Genomic DNA, 19,636 nt, shown 5'->3' on the forward strand with positions numbered 1-19,636 from the left:
GTGATGACTAAAATAATTACAAAATGTATAACTCGATAACGTGATGGGCGATTTCAATAACTAATACTGCGTTTTATTATAAGCGATTCGGACAAAATCGCGGTATTTTTTTATCGAAATGCGTACAACATATTCTAATTATTAAAGAAATGCTTACGTTAGAGCCCATTTTCTGACGTTCGTCCGATAAGTTTAGGTCACATTATTTGGAACACATTATCAATGCCTCAACATTCATTGCTTTAAGTACATACATAGTTTTTAAAACTATTCTGGAAAATTAATTAAATTTATCGTTTCCACTTTGTAATTTAAACTAGATTATATAGCACTGTCGGATATTACTATTACAAGATGTGTTTCAATAAACGTCTTAGAAATATTATTGAACTTAAACTAACTAGTCGATTAAATTGCTATAATAATACTGCAATTTGATTATAATACGGTGAAACCATTTATAACTAACACTCAAACAATAAAATTAAAAATATTGTTTTTTAAGGTTTCCTTTAAAAAAAGCTATCTTATTATTTTTCCCCTTAGTGATCAAGATTTATACAGTAACTATTTTTAATTCATATTTGTATATATTTAAGCACTTAATGTTATCAATTCTTATGTTAATAAATTTATATTCAAAAAAGAAAAAAACTAAAATTACATTCAAATATTTTGTTCTTTATAGTACAGTGAACGCCATCTAGTAGTTTTTTTCTAAAGCACTATCAAATCATCATGTCTGAAGTAACGTTCCACTCAGCTTTTCAATTTAGTTTCCAATGTAGCCGTAAGATGGCGCTGATAGTAAAAGGTTTTTATATATGTGTATATAATAAAAATCCTTACAACTCAAAATGCCAGTATGATCTCGGAAGTTTAAAATTAAAATCTAATAATGTGACACGACAATTGACAATTATTTTACAGAAAACTATGAATCAATAGGCATTTATCTCAATAAATAGTATTGAAATTAAAAAAAAAACCGTAGAGAGCGGATTATTTTGCGAAATATGTCAGAGCTATTTCATAAAAGCTGTTACACATCACGCAGCACTGGATACAAGTATCGCACGCTTTCTACAAATACAGGTGAGAAGAAGCGACGAGACACCAAAGAAGATTCAACGTTCGATAGAAAATTTAAGGAATTAAAAGGCGAAATAAGTTCTCGAATAATGAAAGAGGTAGATGAAGTGCAGAGGGCGAGGCAATCTATTCAGGATAAATTTGAAAAAATCGATGCAAAAATAAACTCAATGCTTAATATCCAAACAACAATAACAGTATTAAAGAATGATTTACGACAAGCGGAGAATATTTTGGTCGACACGATTGAAAAAGTCGAAAAAATCGAGGGTATCATCGGAGAAAGCGAGACTTCAAGCCTGCAATCTCGAAGTTCGTATTGCAAGCCTCGGGTATCGAATGTTCCTAAGAAAAATTCAATACCGCTGCCAATCAGTTAAGAATCAGTCAAATTTTACTAACAACTCATAGACTATAATTTTATCAAATGCAATTATTAGGTTTTAAAATAAAAATAAATATTTTGAACAGTTGATTTTTCTTTATTTGTCTTCATATTTAAATTAGGACATAAATGCAGCTCCGAGCTGAACACATCAATATATCGCTACAATTATAAATTATAACATTGAATGCAAACATTTTATTATCGTTTTGTAATAATTTATCGTTTCAAACGACATTCCGATGATGTACACAGATATTCTAACACATAATTACCTTAAAATATAGGTAAAGGAGGTACATTGAAAATATACTTAAATACTAGTTAATTACTTAATATTATTTTCGGAAATCATTTTTTTGAATGTAAAGATATAGATTGTGATGTGATACCATACCAATGTTAAAGCTTTTGAATACAATTTGTAATAATAGTATGATAGTCTCATTATTTATAATAACATTCAAAATTTATTCCAAAAGTCAAAATTTTACAAACATTACTGTTACAGTTCATGGGTCAAGATTAGAAAGAGGATAATATTATTTACCAAAATACATTCAATACTATTTGTCTAAACATTTATTACAATTTTTTTTTATATATATAATCAATCGATAAATTTATTTTAATGACTTATCATAGCAGATAGTTATATATTTTTTTTACGGTTAACTCTAAAAATAACCTTACAATAAACATCAAATATGGCACAATCTAAATGTATCGAATATTTATTCGAGTTTGTAATAATATGACGTTGAAACTCGCTCGGAAGAAGGCAGTGTCGTTCTGTGAACATTTGAAATAATAATTATAGTAGCTAAAATTATAATACAACAAACAGACGTATTAGATTTCATCTGTACTTAAAATAAGACTAGCGCACCATTAACAATCGTAGGAATATTTATCTAAACTAAAATCAATTAAAGAATAACAAGCATTTTACACCTCCTTTCTAAATGGCAACATTATAAATTTTATAGCTGCAGCAATACCACATTAATTTAAAAATAAAATAAAGATGCCTAAGAGGCGATCAAATAGCCACATTAATCAAATTTAATATGAACACAATATCGCTAATGTAAAAAATAACAATTTTCTATAATACTTCTAAAAAAAGACAATTATAATAAATGCAACGAAATTAAACTATTTTAATTATTTGTGCACCAATTTCATTACACGCTTCTTCGTTAATTCAAACCTTTTCTACATAATTTAAAATATACATTTAGAAGTAAAATACATTTATCACAAAGATTAAGAAACAAATATAATATCGCAGCTGAGCTACGGACATAATTTTCAGAAGTTTCAAACCAATCAGTAATCAATTTATCATATCTTAATTCTGATTCAGATCCCAGATGCCTTAATTTTAATTGAGGCTCCGCTTCGAAGCAATAGTTATCCTATAACCACCATCATTTTTTAAATGTATAATTCATTCTAAATGACTGCCATATTTAAACTCTGTTATTTAATTTTGTTTTCAATGTAGAATATTATTTAAAACACAACTCATCACATTTTTATTTGAATATAGGTACTAGACTAAGATAAATTAGGATAAAAATATTAATGGCTTTGTCTATCTCGCTTTATAACTATTCGTTTGTTTATTTGATGGACTTAATCAAATAAACAAACAAACGCATGAATTAATCCATGGAAGCAATCAGAGCAACAGTTGTTCCTAGATGGTATTCTGGATTCTTCCGGCTCAAAGCATGGTTGTTTTAGTTTTTTCGGTCGACGTCCACATAATTTGCTTGGCTTAGGCTCATCCACTGTCTCAGACCGTGGGCTCAAAGAAACAGGAGCAGCAGCAGGCTCAGCCGGTCGAGGATGTGCCCATCGTCGAAGCATTGCTTCCTGTTCAGCACCAACGGGAACAGGAGCCGATAGTTTTCGTGCACGTGCTAACACTAAAGCACGTTCTATCGGCTCTAACAATTCTAAAGCCAGAGCTCTATCCAATTCTTCTCCCGCGAGAAGTAAGTACCGTGGACAATATGCCAGTTCACCGAGCGCAGCTCGTTTGTTACCCGGTGTTAATTCACGCTTTGTTCGTTTGCAAGCAGCTGTACTCCAGCGCGCAAGCGCTTCTGCTAAAACAAGTTCACTTGATACCCGTAGAGTATCGCGTTTTACTATTAACGCAAAATCCTCATATGTGAGATCCTCAAGTTTTTCGTGAGTGAGTGCTGCATCTGCATTATCATCGATTACCAGTAGTGCATTGTGTGCAAGTGAATCGCACCACATAGCGCAATGCGCTAACGTTCTAGCAGCAGCATCGCTCTCAAGTGCAGGCAATGGAGGTGCCGAAGCAGCTCCTGGGAGCCTTGCGCATAAATATCTTAAATCACGTAATATTTCCAACGCTACTTCGGCGTCTAGCATTTCATCGAGCCGACGGGCACATCTTTCTGCGAGTTGAGGACACAAAAACTTATAAGCGGCATTAAGGGTCGTTCTAGCCGTAAAAACAGATGTTAACTGTGTGGGTTCGCAATAGTAATAGCGAAGCAACTGTTCAAAGCCTCTTCGATCTATATAATCGACTACTATTACATCTGCTTTAGTGGAGAGTAATGCGGCAAAAACTGGACTTGTAGCGGCGAGAACGCGGCGATGTCCAGGGAATCGAAATGTATCCCCATTGATGCCAGCCACGAATACTATGTCGCTTTGTTTTTCATTATCGTATAGTCTAGAGTTTTCATCTATTTGTAGTTCGCCATACTGGCCATATTCACACATCGCCATAGACTGACCACCGGATGTAGATGCCTGGGATATTTGGCCTTCAAGACCATCGTCCATACACGCAGGGTTGGTAACCACAGTCATGTTGTTGATGTTTTTCTACTCCGCCTGAAATAAGAAAACATTATTTATTAATATCTGCACATTGAACTTTATATAAAGCTATAATAGAGTATGTTTCGGAGCAGGTGCATACTTAGGTATGCCAGTCGCTAACTAGTTCTCTTAGCGCCCTTATTATGCCAGTGCGAGGATATCAGTGCCATATAAAGAATAATTATTACCTCGGTTTGTATTACGATTCATTCTAGGTGTTAAGTAGAAACACAAGGGCAATTATAGTTCGAATAATATTTTTTACAATCTGCTGCCAAGTATATTCAAATAAATAAATTATTTGAAACTATTTTACTATATCTAAATAGTAACACACACTGAGCAATAGCAGTAAACGAAAGCTAATTCTTGGATAAAACCAAGATATATTACATATTGAGAACACATTGAGAATTGCGCTCAGCGCAATGCTTACTTGTAATGCGTCATGTCTCTTACATTCCCTAGTGCATCAACAGAATTATACGCAGAACTCCATATTCCAAACATTCAACAATAATCTAACGTCATGATTAACTAAACTAAGATAATTCAAAGATTGAAACTTTATTAATTGGATAAATCGATAAAAATAATAAAGGAGCAATATTACTGAATAGAATCAATATTATAATATTAATAGCAGTTTGAAAAAATTATGAAAAGAAAAAAATGTAGTTTTATGGCCTATGGTCAAGGAGGAGGAGTGAGGAGGTAAATAACTCAATTCTTTTGGATAATTACGAAACATCTTGCCTTCTTTCTTTACCAAGACCTGATCTACCAAAATGTCTCAGCTTTAGGTAACCTTTGGGCCGTACGCTAAAATACTTTTAGTAATTTATTGAAAAGTCATCATTATAGTGAGGTTCAACTTGCGACGTTGTTTACATTTATCATTAAATATTTAAAATCCCCTAAGACTGTCGCAGAAAATAGATGGTTTTATTATTTATCTAACACGTGGATAAGATACACGTGTCAGACTGAAGATTGCTAGATTTATTGTTCATGAACACCAACGAGTCTTCGTGAACTTAATTTGTGTTTATAATTCAACTATGCTTAACAGCGAAGGAAAAAATTGTGATTAGGGTATTTGTAATAACTAAAATGTCGGATGAAATTTTGGCATAGGTATATACCACGCTGCAGCATGATGCAGCGTGATGATTTAAGCTTGAATCTAAAGCCTTGGGGGTCTTATAAGCTAGTTATTAGAGGAACAAAGCTGTTATTATATTGTATTATATTGTTAGTTATAACGCTTAACATACAATAATTAATTAAGAAAGACATCAGACACATAAGTAGTTAAAACTTCCATAAAAGTTATTGAATATTTCTGCAAATCGATAAATAAAATAAGCATTATTCAGATCCAGATCAAATCTGGATCTATGATATCTGGATAAATTTATTTTAAATCGTTTTAGTTTATTTTTATACAATATTTCTTTTATCAAGACGGCCGAATATTTTGTTTTCTGTTGCAATCTAAGCTCTTCCCCGTATATTTATAACTGATCCACGAAATGCATTTCGAAACTGCAGCGACACAGCGATTGTACGATATTTGATGATTCCTAGTGACCTATATACATTCGCTTATGGTGTTGAACTAAAATTGCCCTATATTTAGATGCAGAAATTCAAACTAGTATTGAACGCGTTTCTGGGAATATTTCATTTTCATGAATGTCGAACAAAAACGGTATTGTTAGCGAATTTTAGAGAAACCATTACACACATACCTATTGAAGTTATTTATTTCTTGGAAATACATGTTTTAAGTTCAATTCAAGTGTGTTGATAGTCTAGTTAGAGCATAAAGCTCCAAACTCATAATACAGTTCTTGAGTTTTATAAAATGTTTGGATTTTTCCATCAAGAATTTTTCAGTAGCGGCTTAGTTGCACTCCAAAATTCACTGGTCCTGCTGCCAACTTATTCGCGTCGGATTTGACATTTGTCTTACGCAATTAATCTCACTTGAAAATGATCACTGAAAACCTAAATCGGCTAGTCGTCTTCACATTCAATGTGTTATATTTCTTAAATATTACAAGCTTAGCGAACAATAGTCTTTTAAATGTGATTAAAATTAAGCCTATTAAAAGTTCACATACTACAGTTGAAAGGTTAATGTTTCAGTAGTCTCAATCTACTTCCTGTTTTTCTTGTTCTAGAATGTTTGCGCTGGGAAATGAAGGTATTAAAATTCAATAATAATCATCTGCTTTTTATTTTTAATTTATAAAAGTATTACACTAAATTTAGACTTTAGGTGACAAAAATAAGATTGAAAATATAACAAACACTTGACAACTTGTGACAAAATATATAAAAAAATGTATAGCTCATTCAAATTAACATTTTTTAAAAAAATATAGACTTTTTTCTCGTATTCTTCTCCTTTTAAGGATTCTGTCAATGTTAAATTATTTTTTGTGTTTTTAAAGGGAAAAGATTGGACATTATTTCAGGACACTGTTACACAAGTACACAATAGGTACCTCAAGCGTTTATCGGCACGTGTTTATATCACGACCTTTCTTTGATCATCGGGTACAAAATGAGTAAATAAAACTTAGTTATACTTGCACACCCTAAGATTCCTGGATCTCGTTTCCACTAGGTAGACCATTCCAATGAGCTATTACGCCCATTGTAATTAAATTTGCGTCATACAAATGGCGCGAGATTTTATTGGTGCAATTTTCATAAGATAATCACTTTCTCTAAGAGCAAATGCCATCGATGTTTATACATTTTTGAATTTTTTGTTTAAGTATATATAATTTTGTGTTTCTGAAGGAGGAAATTTACTGTGCGTTATTTAAAAAACACGGTAACACAGGTGTTTACAATAAAGTTATAAATACGAGGTCCAAGGCTTTATATTAACATTGACCTGTATATTCAGGAATAAACTTGACGTAAATTTAAACTACACTAGTTTACTGCTATTTAAAATATTAAATTGTCTTATGAATAACTCATTTTCAAATTAAAAAAAATGCCAGGTAATATTTGGAAATTATTATATGAATGAATTAAATGAATGTATAATATTTTAAATTAAACTTAATAATAAATAAAAGTATGTGGGCTTGATGATTTTTTATACAAAATAAATATTTGTGTCTCCTATAATTAGATAATTATAGGTTTATTTATCTTTCCTAAACTACGAAACGTTTGGATCAAACGTTACATATGTATCTTGATATTTAATACATTTAACTTCACTTAAAATTATAAAATTAATAGCATATTAAATAAATGTATAATCATAAAACAGACACGGTTAGGAAACATCAGCTCTCTACCGATGCGTATATCCGAGTTGCGTAAGATGTCTTAAGAGTGATAATACCAGCCTTGGTTTATGCCAAGGTAATTATTAATTAGATCACATTCGATATACATTGTTTCTTAATATTTCTTTCTGTGCGATAATTAAACAACCTACTATTGGCCAAATTAATTTAAAAAAAAAGATTATTAATATTTAAACACTACAGTACTAAAACAAACTATTTTTTTTGTTGGGTATGTATGTATTTTTTCGTTTCTGTGTTTCAAATGTATTAATATATTGTGTAGATATTTATAATATAAATATACTTTGTAGTACTACTTGCCACATGTCTTAATAAACATAATATTAATTTGTTACAATACTTACTTTTTAAATGCTGCTAGCATTGTTTAGCGGTCATGATTTTCAAAAGCTCTTTTTTATGTTTGATTTTTGAGTTGAAGGTATTTTTAATTTACTCAGTTAATAATTTAGAGTTGATATTATTTTCAATAACTTATACACAATTAGTATTTTGAGTTGCAACTAAACCACACGTGTGTATATCATGTTGGCCACAGAAGTGTCACGATGCGGTTTGTACTAATGAACAGTAACTTCTCTAAGGTCTACGATTTGTATTTAATTTCAGAAAATGAACATCCATAATATCCATTAGTGTGTGTAAAATATCACTACTTCTGTGTGAAAACATTCGTTTGAAATTTGGTCTACAGGTAAAGTTAAATAAAAGCATGTATAATAAAGTTATTCATTTCAAATGAAATGAATAACTTTATTGTACGCTCACAGAATTGTTTGTATTTTTAATCAAATTTTTGTAATTATGTTGATTTTTTTTATTCACGCAGCTCTACAACGGTATAATTTATGTCAATTTTAATTGAATACGTAATTAATTGTCTTTAAGAAATTATAGTTTGAAAAAATGTTAATACTTTATGCCAATGTGCGGATAAAAGTAATGCACAGCATACATATATAAATGATACACTAATTTAGCCTGCGTTCTTTCAATGTGAAGCGAAGATCGTCTCTGGAGTTTCGGAAATAGAACTGCGCTGCGCCCGCGACACGCGGAAATGAATCTGTGGCTCGGGCAAGCAAATTGAGTATTGCAGTCTGCATTCTGCTAATATTGATTAATATACACGTTTTTACTGGCATTTTAAGTGACATAACTTTTTTTATATGAAAATTGTCTTATTTATTTGCTTTGATTTTTATATATTCAGTTCATTAATTTATTATGGGTGGGAGACACCTTCTCACCAATTATTCTACTACCAAACATTCAACAAGAAACAAGGTTTTAGCGCAACAGTGGGACAATTGCAAATTCCAGGTAAAAACGTTAAGAATTCATGATTTTAATACTTTATACATTTATATAATTATAATGTATACATTAGCTATTAAGGAACATGTTTACTTCCATTACAGCATCAATAGCTACTTATTCAAACAGTCCTTTTCAGCTTTTCAAATATTTGTACAAATGGTCGCAGATTTCGAAACAAGACCATATATGGTAGATCGACATTGAAATGGACGTAGTTGTGTGGTAAGCAAAATATTGTAACATTATTTGTATTGTACAATTTGAACTCGAGCTCGTTCTACAATAAACAAAACATATGAAACTAAATGGAAATAATAAATATTATTTTTTATTTAAATTAAGCATTAGAACTCTACGGCAAAGGTTCTTTTATAGGTTTGACATATATGGTAATGTTTTTATTAGGTAATCATGTTAAAGTTATGAAATTCCAGTAAAAATAAAAATAAATCAAATTATTCATTTAAAAAAAAAAAAATTAAAAATGATTTCCTAAATAATAATTTTGGGCGACTTAAATTAATTTATTTATATTGTAACATTTTATTATCTTAATATATTTATATACCTATTAAGTATAAGTATTAGTGTGTAAATATTTGTATAAGTACATATAAGTTTATGGTTGCACCGCCAACCCAGATGTTTTTAAAAAATCTCTCTCAGTTTGGGTTGTCTGGAAGATATGGCTAATCAGCCATAAGTCCGCCCGTTGTACAACACATCAAATATTTGTTTCTATTTTTGTATCAATTTATTTTTTTGTGCTTAGTCCTAAGATTTCTGTACTTTAAGTTCGTGGTGTACAATAAAGTATATTAACTTTAACATTAAAATGTATTAATATAATTAATGATCAAAGATACTTTTAACATAAAATTTAGTAACATAACTGTCTCAAATTATTATAATACCAAACAGCAAGTGTCTATATTACGGTTGAAGGGTGATTGTGCCAGTGCGTTTAATGCCCATAGTTATAGGGCGTAATGACAATGTTATTGTTACTATATTGATAGTGCCAATTGAGCGGCCAATAAAAGAGGGCAGTAATGTAAACAACCATGAGGTTTTATATTTTATTTATATCTAAACCATGAGATATAAAAAAATATCTATGTATTACACTTATAGGAAATTAACTGGCCTTCTTCGTGGATTCTAGTGGATTCTAGTGTGATGTTTCGTAATCTATACCTTTCAATACCTTTTACAATAAATCTATAGCAAAATCATTTATCAAATCCGATTGGTAGATCGTGATATCAACAGCTTAACAACATAAGTAACTCATCTCCAGATTGTGTTGTAGCTCTGTATTAGGTTCTTCATAGTAAGTTAAAGAATGTAAAGACACGCCCGAATGCTATAACAAGCGACTATCAAATATCGTAGCGTTGGCAGGGCCCGGGGTGGCCCCGGCTTGCCGCCCTATATTTAGGAAGTGGGTCAAGAGTAATCGCTGAAACCATGATAGGGAACTAGATTTCACTTTATGGTAATAAATCGATTTTTAATAAATAACGAGTTTGTTTATTATTATTTTTTTCATTTAATAGCAATGATAATTTGTAACATTATATTAACAAAAGAATTACACTCAATTCTTCACTATGATGTACTGAATCATTCAACATAACTGGCAACTAAAACAACCTTTTTGTTAAGACAAACGAAAAGAGTAGAAGATAAGTCGATTGCGAGGACTTAAGATTTTGATTAAAAAAAATATATCGAATAAACCCTTGTGATCTTCGAGGATGATTTTAAAACTCTACTCTTGTTCCCTTTACCACTAAAATATATTTAACAAGTCACAGATCAGAGGTTATCTGTAGTTACAAAGTAAAAAAAAAGACTTATCTCTTAATTAGTCATGTTATTTTTTGAGACGTTAACTTGTTATTTAACGTATTTCTAAACTAAATAAATTAATTTATAACCTTGCTTTGCTTGGGCTGTCACCAACTCCCAGAAGTTGATTATATTTTTTCAAATATAAGAATAATAGGCTTTGAAAACATAGTAGACGCGACGTAGGTGTTGTTAGTTGAACTAAACTTCAATATACTCAACTAAAATATAAATTTTAATTTAGTTTACTTTAGTGGATAAATATACCACTTTTTGAGATCAATGTATACAGCAACTGTGTCGGGGTGCATTGACCTACGGTATAGAAGTTTAACTTAGATTTTATATTTCAATCGGGTTTTAAATAAAGATTTACGATTTTAAGATACCATGAATTACTTGGTATTCATAAAAGATTATTTTCAATCACAAAATTTTATAGTTAGTTCTCCACTTGAATTTCGGCTATTGGCATTAAAACATCTATAAAACGTTAAGGTCAAAATACTTGGCGATGAGCAACCGATACAGATCCATGAGCTAATTTGAATCACGAAATGGATGAATCATTTTCTTAGTACTAAGGGTCATACACGATATCTGCGAATATATAATGATATTTCTGTTACATTGTCTAAAAAAAATATTTTTATACAATTATCCGTTTAATTAAAGGATTTTCATGAAATTCATCACTATAATCTTCTATAAGGGATGTAATATTGCTCTGACCATAGAGTAGATACCGTTGAAACTACAAATGTAGATAATATTTTTTTATTAAAAAAGTATATTTTTAAAATCAAAATCGCAGTAATAAGTTAACATTAATCAAATGAGATGTGTTGAATAGTTGTGAAAAAAAGATAATTAAAGATTCTGACTAATATGTACCTTTGTAAACAAAACTACAACAACTTAAATTTAACACACTACATGAAGGTTTAGTTTATTATCACAGATTAAATCTACAAGTAATAAAGTATGTTGTATGTTTTTCACGTATTGATCGATACAACATCTGTACGTTTGTATCTTAATAAACATGAAGTTCATAAATTATTTAACACAAATATAGATATTTATATTTCTATAATACTTGCTGATACATATAAAGGCTTCCCATATATATCATATATTTTAATAACGATTTCCTAATTTGTATGGAAATATGTAAAGAGTTAAGTAATGATTGTATGATTAAAATTATTTTTTCTTTATTTGTGAAATAAATAATATTTCACATAATCAGACAGCACGTACACATTTACTTAGCAATAATACTAGTAGTCCTATAAATATGAGAGTCCTTAAAATGTTGTTTATCCCTATTTAAAAGATATTTTATAAATAAAGCCATATGCAAAAACAACTAACCGCAAATACATAGTAGCTACAACTAAGGACCGTTAATATTTTAGTAACAAGGAAAACGTATTTATTCCTATTATTTTACATATTTACTACAATAAATAAAGCTGACAGTTCTGCCTGTATATAAATATACTTATGTATACCAATTTAAATGGTGCTCGTTTACGGTATAGTTGTTATGATACAATGAAGTGAATACATTATCTAAGAAAAAAATAAAACGGAGTCGAAGACAAATAGATATACTACTTTTTATACTTATATATTACCTATACATGTTCTATTAAATTGTAGTTATCTTGAAAAATTCAACCTTCTTTTCGAAAAACTTTTTGAATAGTTGGTTTTGTTTTAAATTAGGAATATACTGTTGTGAAATTTCATATTTGAATACAATGTATTAAATTAAATTGAAATGTAAAATCGTAAGAAAATAATGTGCAATAAAGGACGATTACCCTTATTTAGTTCATGGGAGAGTTTCTCCCATAGACTAATTATGCGTTTATTCCACGTCATAGAGTTTAAACAAGGGTGCAATGATTCCGTGTTCATACAAATATTGTTCAAGAGCGATATTGAGTTTGAATTTTAAGTGCCTATTTATTATTTCATTTAAATAAATTATGATTCTATCGCCCGCAAAATAAACAGTTAATTGTAATTATGTTAATACATATAAATGAAACTGATAATAGTATTTATTTAAATTCTTAGGTATATTATACGCATCAGCCTCGATTATATAGCAAGTCTACTATTTTTTAAACGTTTAATAAATTTGGGTGAAACTATTACTGTTAGACATCAAACCATTTTTTTTAAACTATGAGTTTCGGTATATGTTATATGTTATCTTCACAATTAAAGCTGCGTTCGCAAGCTCGTACATTTTGACTTATAAAGAATTCTAGTTCGTCTGTAATACATATTCGAATATAATTTTGTAAGGACTTCTTTTTAATACATATTATATGAAAAATACATTCGCGATAACATATCTACATAAGTAGCTAAATGTGCGTATCATGGAATCAAGCTTATACTTGTAAAGAACTCTTAATGAGGCAATTTGTTGAGCAAGTGTACTTACAAGTAAGTCTAGTAATCAGCACAGCACTGCAGCCCTCTTAACGCACAAAACAGTATAATATTAAATTTCTAAGTCAAGGGTTAATATACGTCGTTATTAATCATTTTACCTTAAAGTATGGAATTATTTGTGAATAGAATTTGCCATTCGGTCCACCTGCAAATATTTCCATTAACGGAACTTTTGATCATGACATTTTACTAAGAACACGTCATTTTGTACGTAATAATTTAACTCAAAATATCATGTAAAACAGTCATGCGGAAAGAATTATGTATTTACATTTTAACATAAAATAAACGCACTTATTCATCCTACTAGTCGTACAGTTCGACTTCGTACATTATTTATTAAATGAAATTGTTCTAGATACTTATAAATAAGCCTATGTTCTATCATCCTATCCTGCCATTCCAAATTTAATTAAATTTGGTTCAGTTGTTTAACCGTGAAAGCGAAACACTCTCAAACCCAAACTCAAATTCCTTTATTCAATATAGAAGTATTACACTTTCTTATTGATTATCAAGTTAAACACTACCACCGGTTCGGAAAAAGAAAACACCCTGACCTGAGAAGAACCGGCGAAAGAAACTCAGCGGGACTTTTTTTTTACGTCAAATTAATTATATACATAATTGTATATGAGTAGAAACCAAACATTCCCAAGGTGTGCTATCAAACATAAACTCACTAATTGTATAGTAACCTTTCGCACACAAGCGTTCCTTAACAATTTTTTTAAATTTCGCAACAGAAGCATTTTGAACGCTTTCTGGGATCCTGTTGTAGAAGCGTATACATTGCCCCACAAAAGAGTTACTGACTCTATGCAGTCGAGTAACAGGAGTAACAAGATTGTGTTTGTTCCTTGTACCAACGTTATGAGAATCACATTTTCTCATAAAAACATTAATATTTTTCCATACATACAAAACATTACAGAATATATATTGAAGAAGAAGCAACAGTCAATATCTTTATTTTTTTAAATTTATACCTCAAAGATTCCTTGGCTCCCAGGTTATAGATTGCGCGAATAGCCCTCTTCTGTAGCACAAATATAGTATGTATAGCGGCTGCGTTACCCCAAAGCATAATACCGTAGGACATTATACAGTGAAAGTAACTGAAATAAACTAGGCGAGCCGTATCAACATCGGTAAATAATCTAATTTTTTTGACCGCAAATGCCGCAGAACTCAGTCTACCCGCCAATCCGTTTATATGGGGGAGCCACTGTAATTTGGCATCAAGAGTAAGGCCAAGAAATTCAGTTGTTTCAACTGGATCCATCGATTCCCCATTGAGAAGTACATCGGGTTTTACATTTTGCACGTTTGGTGTGCTAAATTTTACAATTTTAGTTTTTTTATTATTCAGCCTAAGATTATTTACGCTAAACCAGTGTACTATATCAGACATAGCATTGTTTACATCGTCATACTGTACCTATTTCCTATTAATTTTAAAAACCAAAGAGGTATCATCAGCAAACAATACTATATCATGTTTGTTCCCAACAGATAGACAAACAGACAGAGTTACTTTCGTATTTATAATACATATAGGTAATAATTGTATCATATCCATAAAATTGAGATGATTTCAATATCCATTAGCCATACGCAAACTTGGGGTGCGACTCTGTGGGAAGTGTCCGTCACGGGACATCGAAATTGATGATTATTGGTAGTACATAAATACATAGATTTCACATCAAAATATTCGGAAATAATATATATTTTTTTAATTTTGTTTATAAGATACTGCTTACAATCAATAAATAAAGTAATATTTTTTTATATCCATCAAGAATCGTTTGAACTTGGTAATACTCCAATTCATTTTCAAAATTGAGGTTACACATACTTTTAAAGCTTAATTTTATACATCGGAGTTTTGTAAAATGTCTCATAATATTTGCGAGGCAAACTCTTAGCTAAAATTTTGTTAAACCATATTACTCTTTGATAACTTCGTCAAAAAAACAATATAGTATAATACATAATAACCGATAAGTGTAATAAAATTACTCATCGTCGTTCCGAACTTCTTAGACCACAGCCGATGTTATTTTAAATTAAATAATAACTTTCAGTATGATGAATATATTTTATTTTTGTTGATAAATTATTCCACGAAACAAATATACAGATGGCAATTAAAAAGCGTCATAAGTAGGTACCAACTAATTCTGATGATGTCACGCTGATATAAAATATTTTATAAAACTTTTCTTTATATTAAACATGAATCGGATTAATCTAACTATAACGATTGAAATATATTATTTAAATTAAAAAAAATAAAAAAAAAACAAAAAAAAAACAAAAAAAAATGAAAAATGTATAACTTTTCCTGATGATGTCCTGCTGATCGATTTCGTTCTCAGCGGCCATTCTCAGGGGAGAATAGCGATCTGCGCAGTATTATAGCACAAAAGTGTGCGTAGGCTTCTGAGAATTTCTCGAGAGGAAAACTAAATAACTTTTATTTTTTAATCAATTCGTAATTTTAATCCAGTTTTTAATTTACCAATGAGATTAACAAGGCTGTCGTAATAATATTACAAAGGGGTAAAGACGGCGCTTTCAAAGTAAAACTAACACAGATTCACGAAAACATTACAATAAACCAATAAAAGATTTGTAACATATTTGTGTATTATTTAAAAAATATATCATGGTGTATTCTAATTTTACTAATGCAATGTCGGGACAGGAAACTAGTTAATTAGGGAATTACTCATAATGAAGAGGATAAACCACAGTGTTTTATTTGAACTCAATAAAAATCAGTTGATATAAAGGTACAAAACGAATCAATTTAATAACAATTTGTATACTAAAGTGATTATTATTGTGATTATTTTAAAATTCCAATCCTTTCAATATTATAAAGGCGAAAGTGTGTTTGTTTGTTTATTTTTTTTACGCAGCTACAGAGCAACGGTCGTGACTTACACTGTTTTGTATCTACCTTTTGCCAATGTGTGAAAATTTCCTATGAATAACATTTTTTTTCTCAGACCATGACTAAATTAACTCTTTTAAGTTCAATAGGTACAACACATTTTGGAGAGTTGCCAGTATGAAAAAAGATCCGAAATTGAATTTATGAGTAATAAACGAATCATTTTAAGATCAACGGCTTGGGCAGTTATTAGAAGAACCCTGAAATGAACATTTAATGATTCAGTTCATTAGTCATGACTCCAAACGACTACATACTAAGTATGAAAATTATCATCAAATAAAACATTATAAATACGCACAGCTTTAAAAATTTTAAAGTAATAACCCTAATTTTTTTAGCATTAATTGTTTTTGGGTTACTGTACATTCTAAATTATTGTCTATGAATAATTGTCTACATTTTGTTAATATTCTTTAAGAACCTTCTTTAGGATCGACAGAAACCCGTAATATTATATAATTATATATAATTATATTGTGAAAAAATATAACATAATTGTATAAAATATAAATTCCAAGTTGAAATATAAGTACAAAGATAACGTCCTCCAGCAGTCTCATTACGTTTTATTTATATGTAAATTAAATATTAAAAAGACGGTACATTAAGGCTCTTATGATAACCTGTTGCAAATTATAAAAAAAAAAAATTATGCCAAATTTTATACAAATTCGATAACGTATTAATGATTAAGCATTTTTTCTAGCGTTGTTTAAAATATACCTGTTTAAACCTATTTACATTCATCGGTAAATAAAGTAAAAACCAATAATTACTGAAAATATAAAATGTCTCCGATGTTTGTGAAACGCCCATCAGCAAAACAAACAAAATGCTCTAAGGGCTAAATTTACTCGCGATACATTACCTGTTGGTGTATACAGAGTCGGGCAGTTCACATTTCAGGAACGACACTTTGTCAATCCGAGTGTCCTGTAATTTCACAGCACTCACACGATCACTTTGTTTATTGTTATAGTTATAGATATTTGGTAGTCGTGCTGGAGGGCAGCGTGTGTTTGTTATAATGGCGAGCTGGATAATGAGCTCTGGGCAGTGGCAGGGTGCGATGCGCGCGCCGCCCGCCCTGGAAAAACCCGAGCGTTCAGTCGCGCACAGACGCACTGAGCGCTTTCCCGCGCTAATATTAGCAGCGGTTTTCGCGTGGAGTCACAACTAGCCTCCGATCGCGAATGTACCGACGTCCAACTGAAAGCGAACGCGCCTGCGCAACGCTGGTATCAACAAACAGGTAGCTTCGCACTTACAGTATTGACCAAACGTTCAGTATTTCAAGAAGCGATCGTTGCTATGCACGTCAGAATTTTAGCTCATATTACATTTTTTGGTATAAAGTAACTTGATATAATTAACGAAGAATCATTAACATATTTCATGATAAAAATGTATGAACCCTGAATTAACACAGCGCCCACTTTAACCTTCTCGCGGCTAATATTAGATTAATCCTGGAGATGACCTAGATTCTGATTTACTTAATGCATCGCCTTATCTGCTTGTTAAGCACGAATAAAACGTACAAAATTAGTAGTATCATTATAGTCATTTAAATATGTTTATATTGTCTACTCTAGACGTGTTGAATTACCATTAATTCGAACATTTAACGACCTTCAAATTATCGATAAATAAAATTAAGAATTTTTAATCTATAAGTCTGGTCCATCACATATCACCACATTAAATTCTTTAAAAGCAGGGAAGGTCTGGGGAACCCGGACACCCTGCTTTTGAAGAATTTCTATACTTATTTTAAATAAAAAAAGAAAAGAATTACCACCAATCTTGAATCAACTGAATGTAATCTTCTTATTAATATATCATTTACGTATACAATCCACGTTTTCGTTCCGGAGCATTTTTTAAAGTCAGTTACTATAATAAAAATATAAATAGATTATTTAAATAATAATTTAAGCTTAATTTAATTTAATCACCTGTGGCTTATTTTGTTTTGTCGCTATGAAAAATGTGACAATCCAACAAAGACATTTTACCAGTTATAATAATAAAGTAAGCATATTAATACAAATAATGAACGCAATTTTATTGCTCTGTAGTATTAAAAAAAATATATATAGTTTTTAGTAAAATTCTATATTGGTTTTCATATGGAAAAAGAAGGGCAATGGGGTAATATCTTAAATACCGATCGCATTTCGGATTGATTCGCGCACCTTTTTATTATTTAATTTGTTCTCCAGACAATACAAACTAATAAAAGTTAGTAGACATAATATAGTCTTAATATTTTTCAATCAAAAAAGCTTGATTTATGATATAGGTAGACGGCCGGGCAAATGAGCCACCATATCATATGTGGCCACCACTGACCCTAGACATTGCAACTGTTGGAAAAATTAACCATTCCTTACATCGCCAATGCGCCACCAACCTTAGGAACCAAAATGTTGTGCCTGTAGCTACACCGACTAGTGAGTCGGACCCTTCAGACCGAAACACAACAATACAATATCTGATGAGTACCTACGCAGACGAGCTTGCACATAGCCCTAAATATTCTGAATCACACCGAACTCAAACTTTCTTAATAAATATAAATATATATATATATATATACCTTTAAAAGGCTGACCTTAAGGAGAGTTGTGATTAGACCTATTGTAATCGATTTTTCATTTTACAGGAGTCTAGACTGCACCGCTCGGGGGAAGCAGCGAATTACGACGTCGAGACGTCGCGTCAGAAATAAACGAAATATCTAATTTATATAGAGTATTCCTAACTTTTTAGGCTTCTTTTGTATTCAACTTAATAGAGAAACATAATATATATATATATATATATATACGTATTATGGTATCAATTAGTATTGTCAACGGTCATGTTAAATCACAACTAAACCACTGAAGCGAATTTGATGAAATTTGTTAACAAGCAAGCTTGAACTTTAAGCATCCTTTAACGTTCATAGGCTACTTTTTTATTATTAAAATGTGACGACCAACCCCTAAATCGCGAATGGTTCCACGTACCTACGGTATTTACTCGTGTTGTGTTATGCTTGATATGTTTCGGAAACACCATGGAGCGAACATTTCGAAATTAGGTGATAAACAAGTAATAATAACCTTCCTTATAGTAACGTAATTTATTTAGCCTTATATTATAAAGGTAAGCATATAGCATATATTAATAAATGCTTACCGTTTCGCCTTGATATCAGAAGCCTGTAACAAAGTCACAGGCCTCTGAAATCAAGGCGGCCTCCAGGTCGTGCTTTTCGAGGCCCTTGTCTCGGCAAGATGATACTGCTGAATTGGCAGATTATTT

At 30.8% G+C, this 19,636-nt stretch overlaps 2 protein-coding genes across 2 annotated transcripts; one reads left to right on the forward strand and one right to left on the reverse strand.

The window, feature by feature from the left end:
* The first annotated feature begins 908 nt into the window (after nt 1-908).
* On the forward strand, nt 909-1,540 carry LOC125069455. The gene has a single exon (XM_047678954.1). It carries the CDS (start codon nt 1,017-1,019, stop codon nt 1,470-1,472), a length of 456 nt encoding a protein of 151 aa, XP_047534910.1. The 5' UTR covers nt 909-1,016; the 3' UTR covers nt 1,473-1,540.
* A 24-nt stretch (nt 1,541-1,564) lies between these two features.
* LOC125069456 (BTB/POZ domain-containing protein 6) lies at nt 1,565-17,514 on the reverse strand. Its single transcript, XM_047678956.1, has 2 exons — nt 17,190-17,514; nt 1,565-4,366 (listed from the first exon to the last, which is right to left on the reverse strand). The coding sequence occupies exon 2, from the start codon at nt 4,340-4,342 to the stop codon at nt 3,119-3,121; it is 1,224 nt and encodes a 407-aa protein (XP_047534912.1). The 5' UTR covers nt 4,343-4,366; nt 17,190-17,514; the 3' UTR covers nt 1,565-3,118.
* Between the last annotated feature and the right edge of the window lie 2,122 nt (nt 17,515-19,636).

The sequence above is a fragment of the Vanessa atalanta genome, chromosome 15, assembly GCF_905147765.1.
Source record: "Vanessa atalanta chromosome 15, ilVanAtal1.2, whole genome shotgun sequence".
NCBI lineage: Eukaryota > Metazoa > Arthropoda > Insecta > Lepidoptera > Nymphalidae > Vanessa > Vanessa atalanta.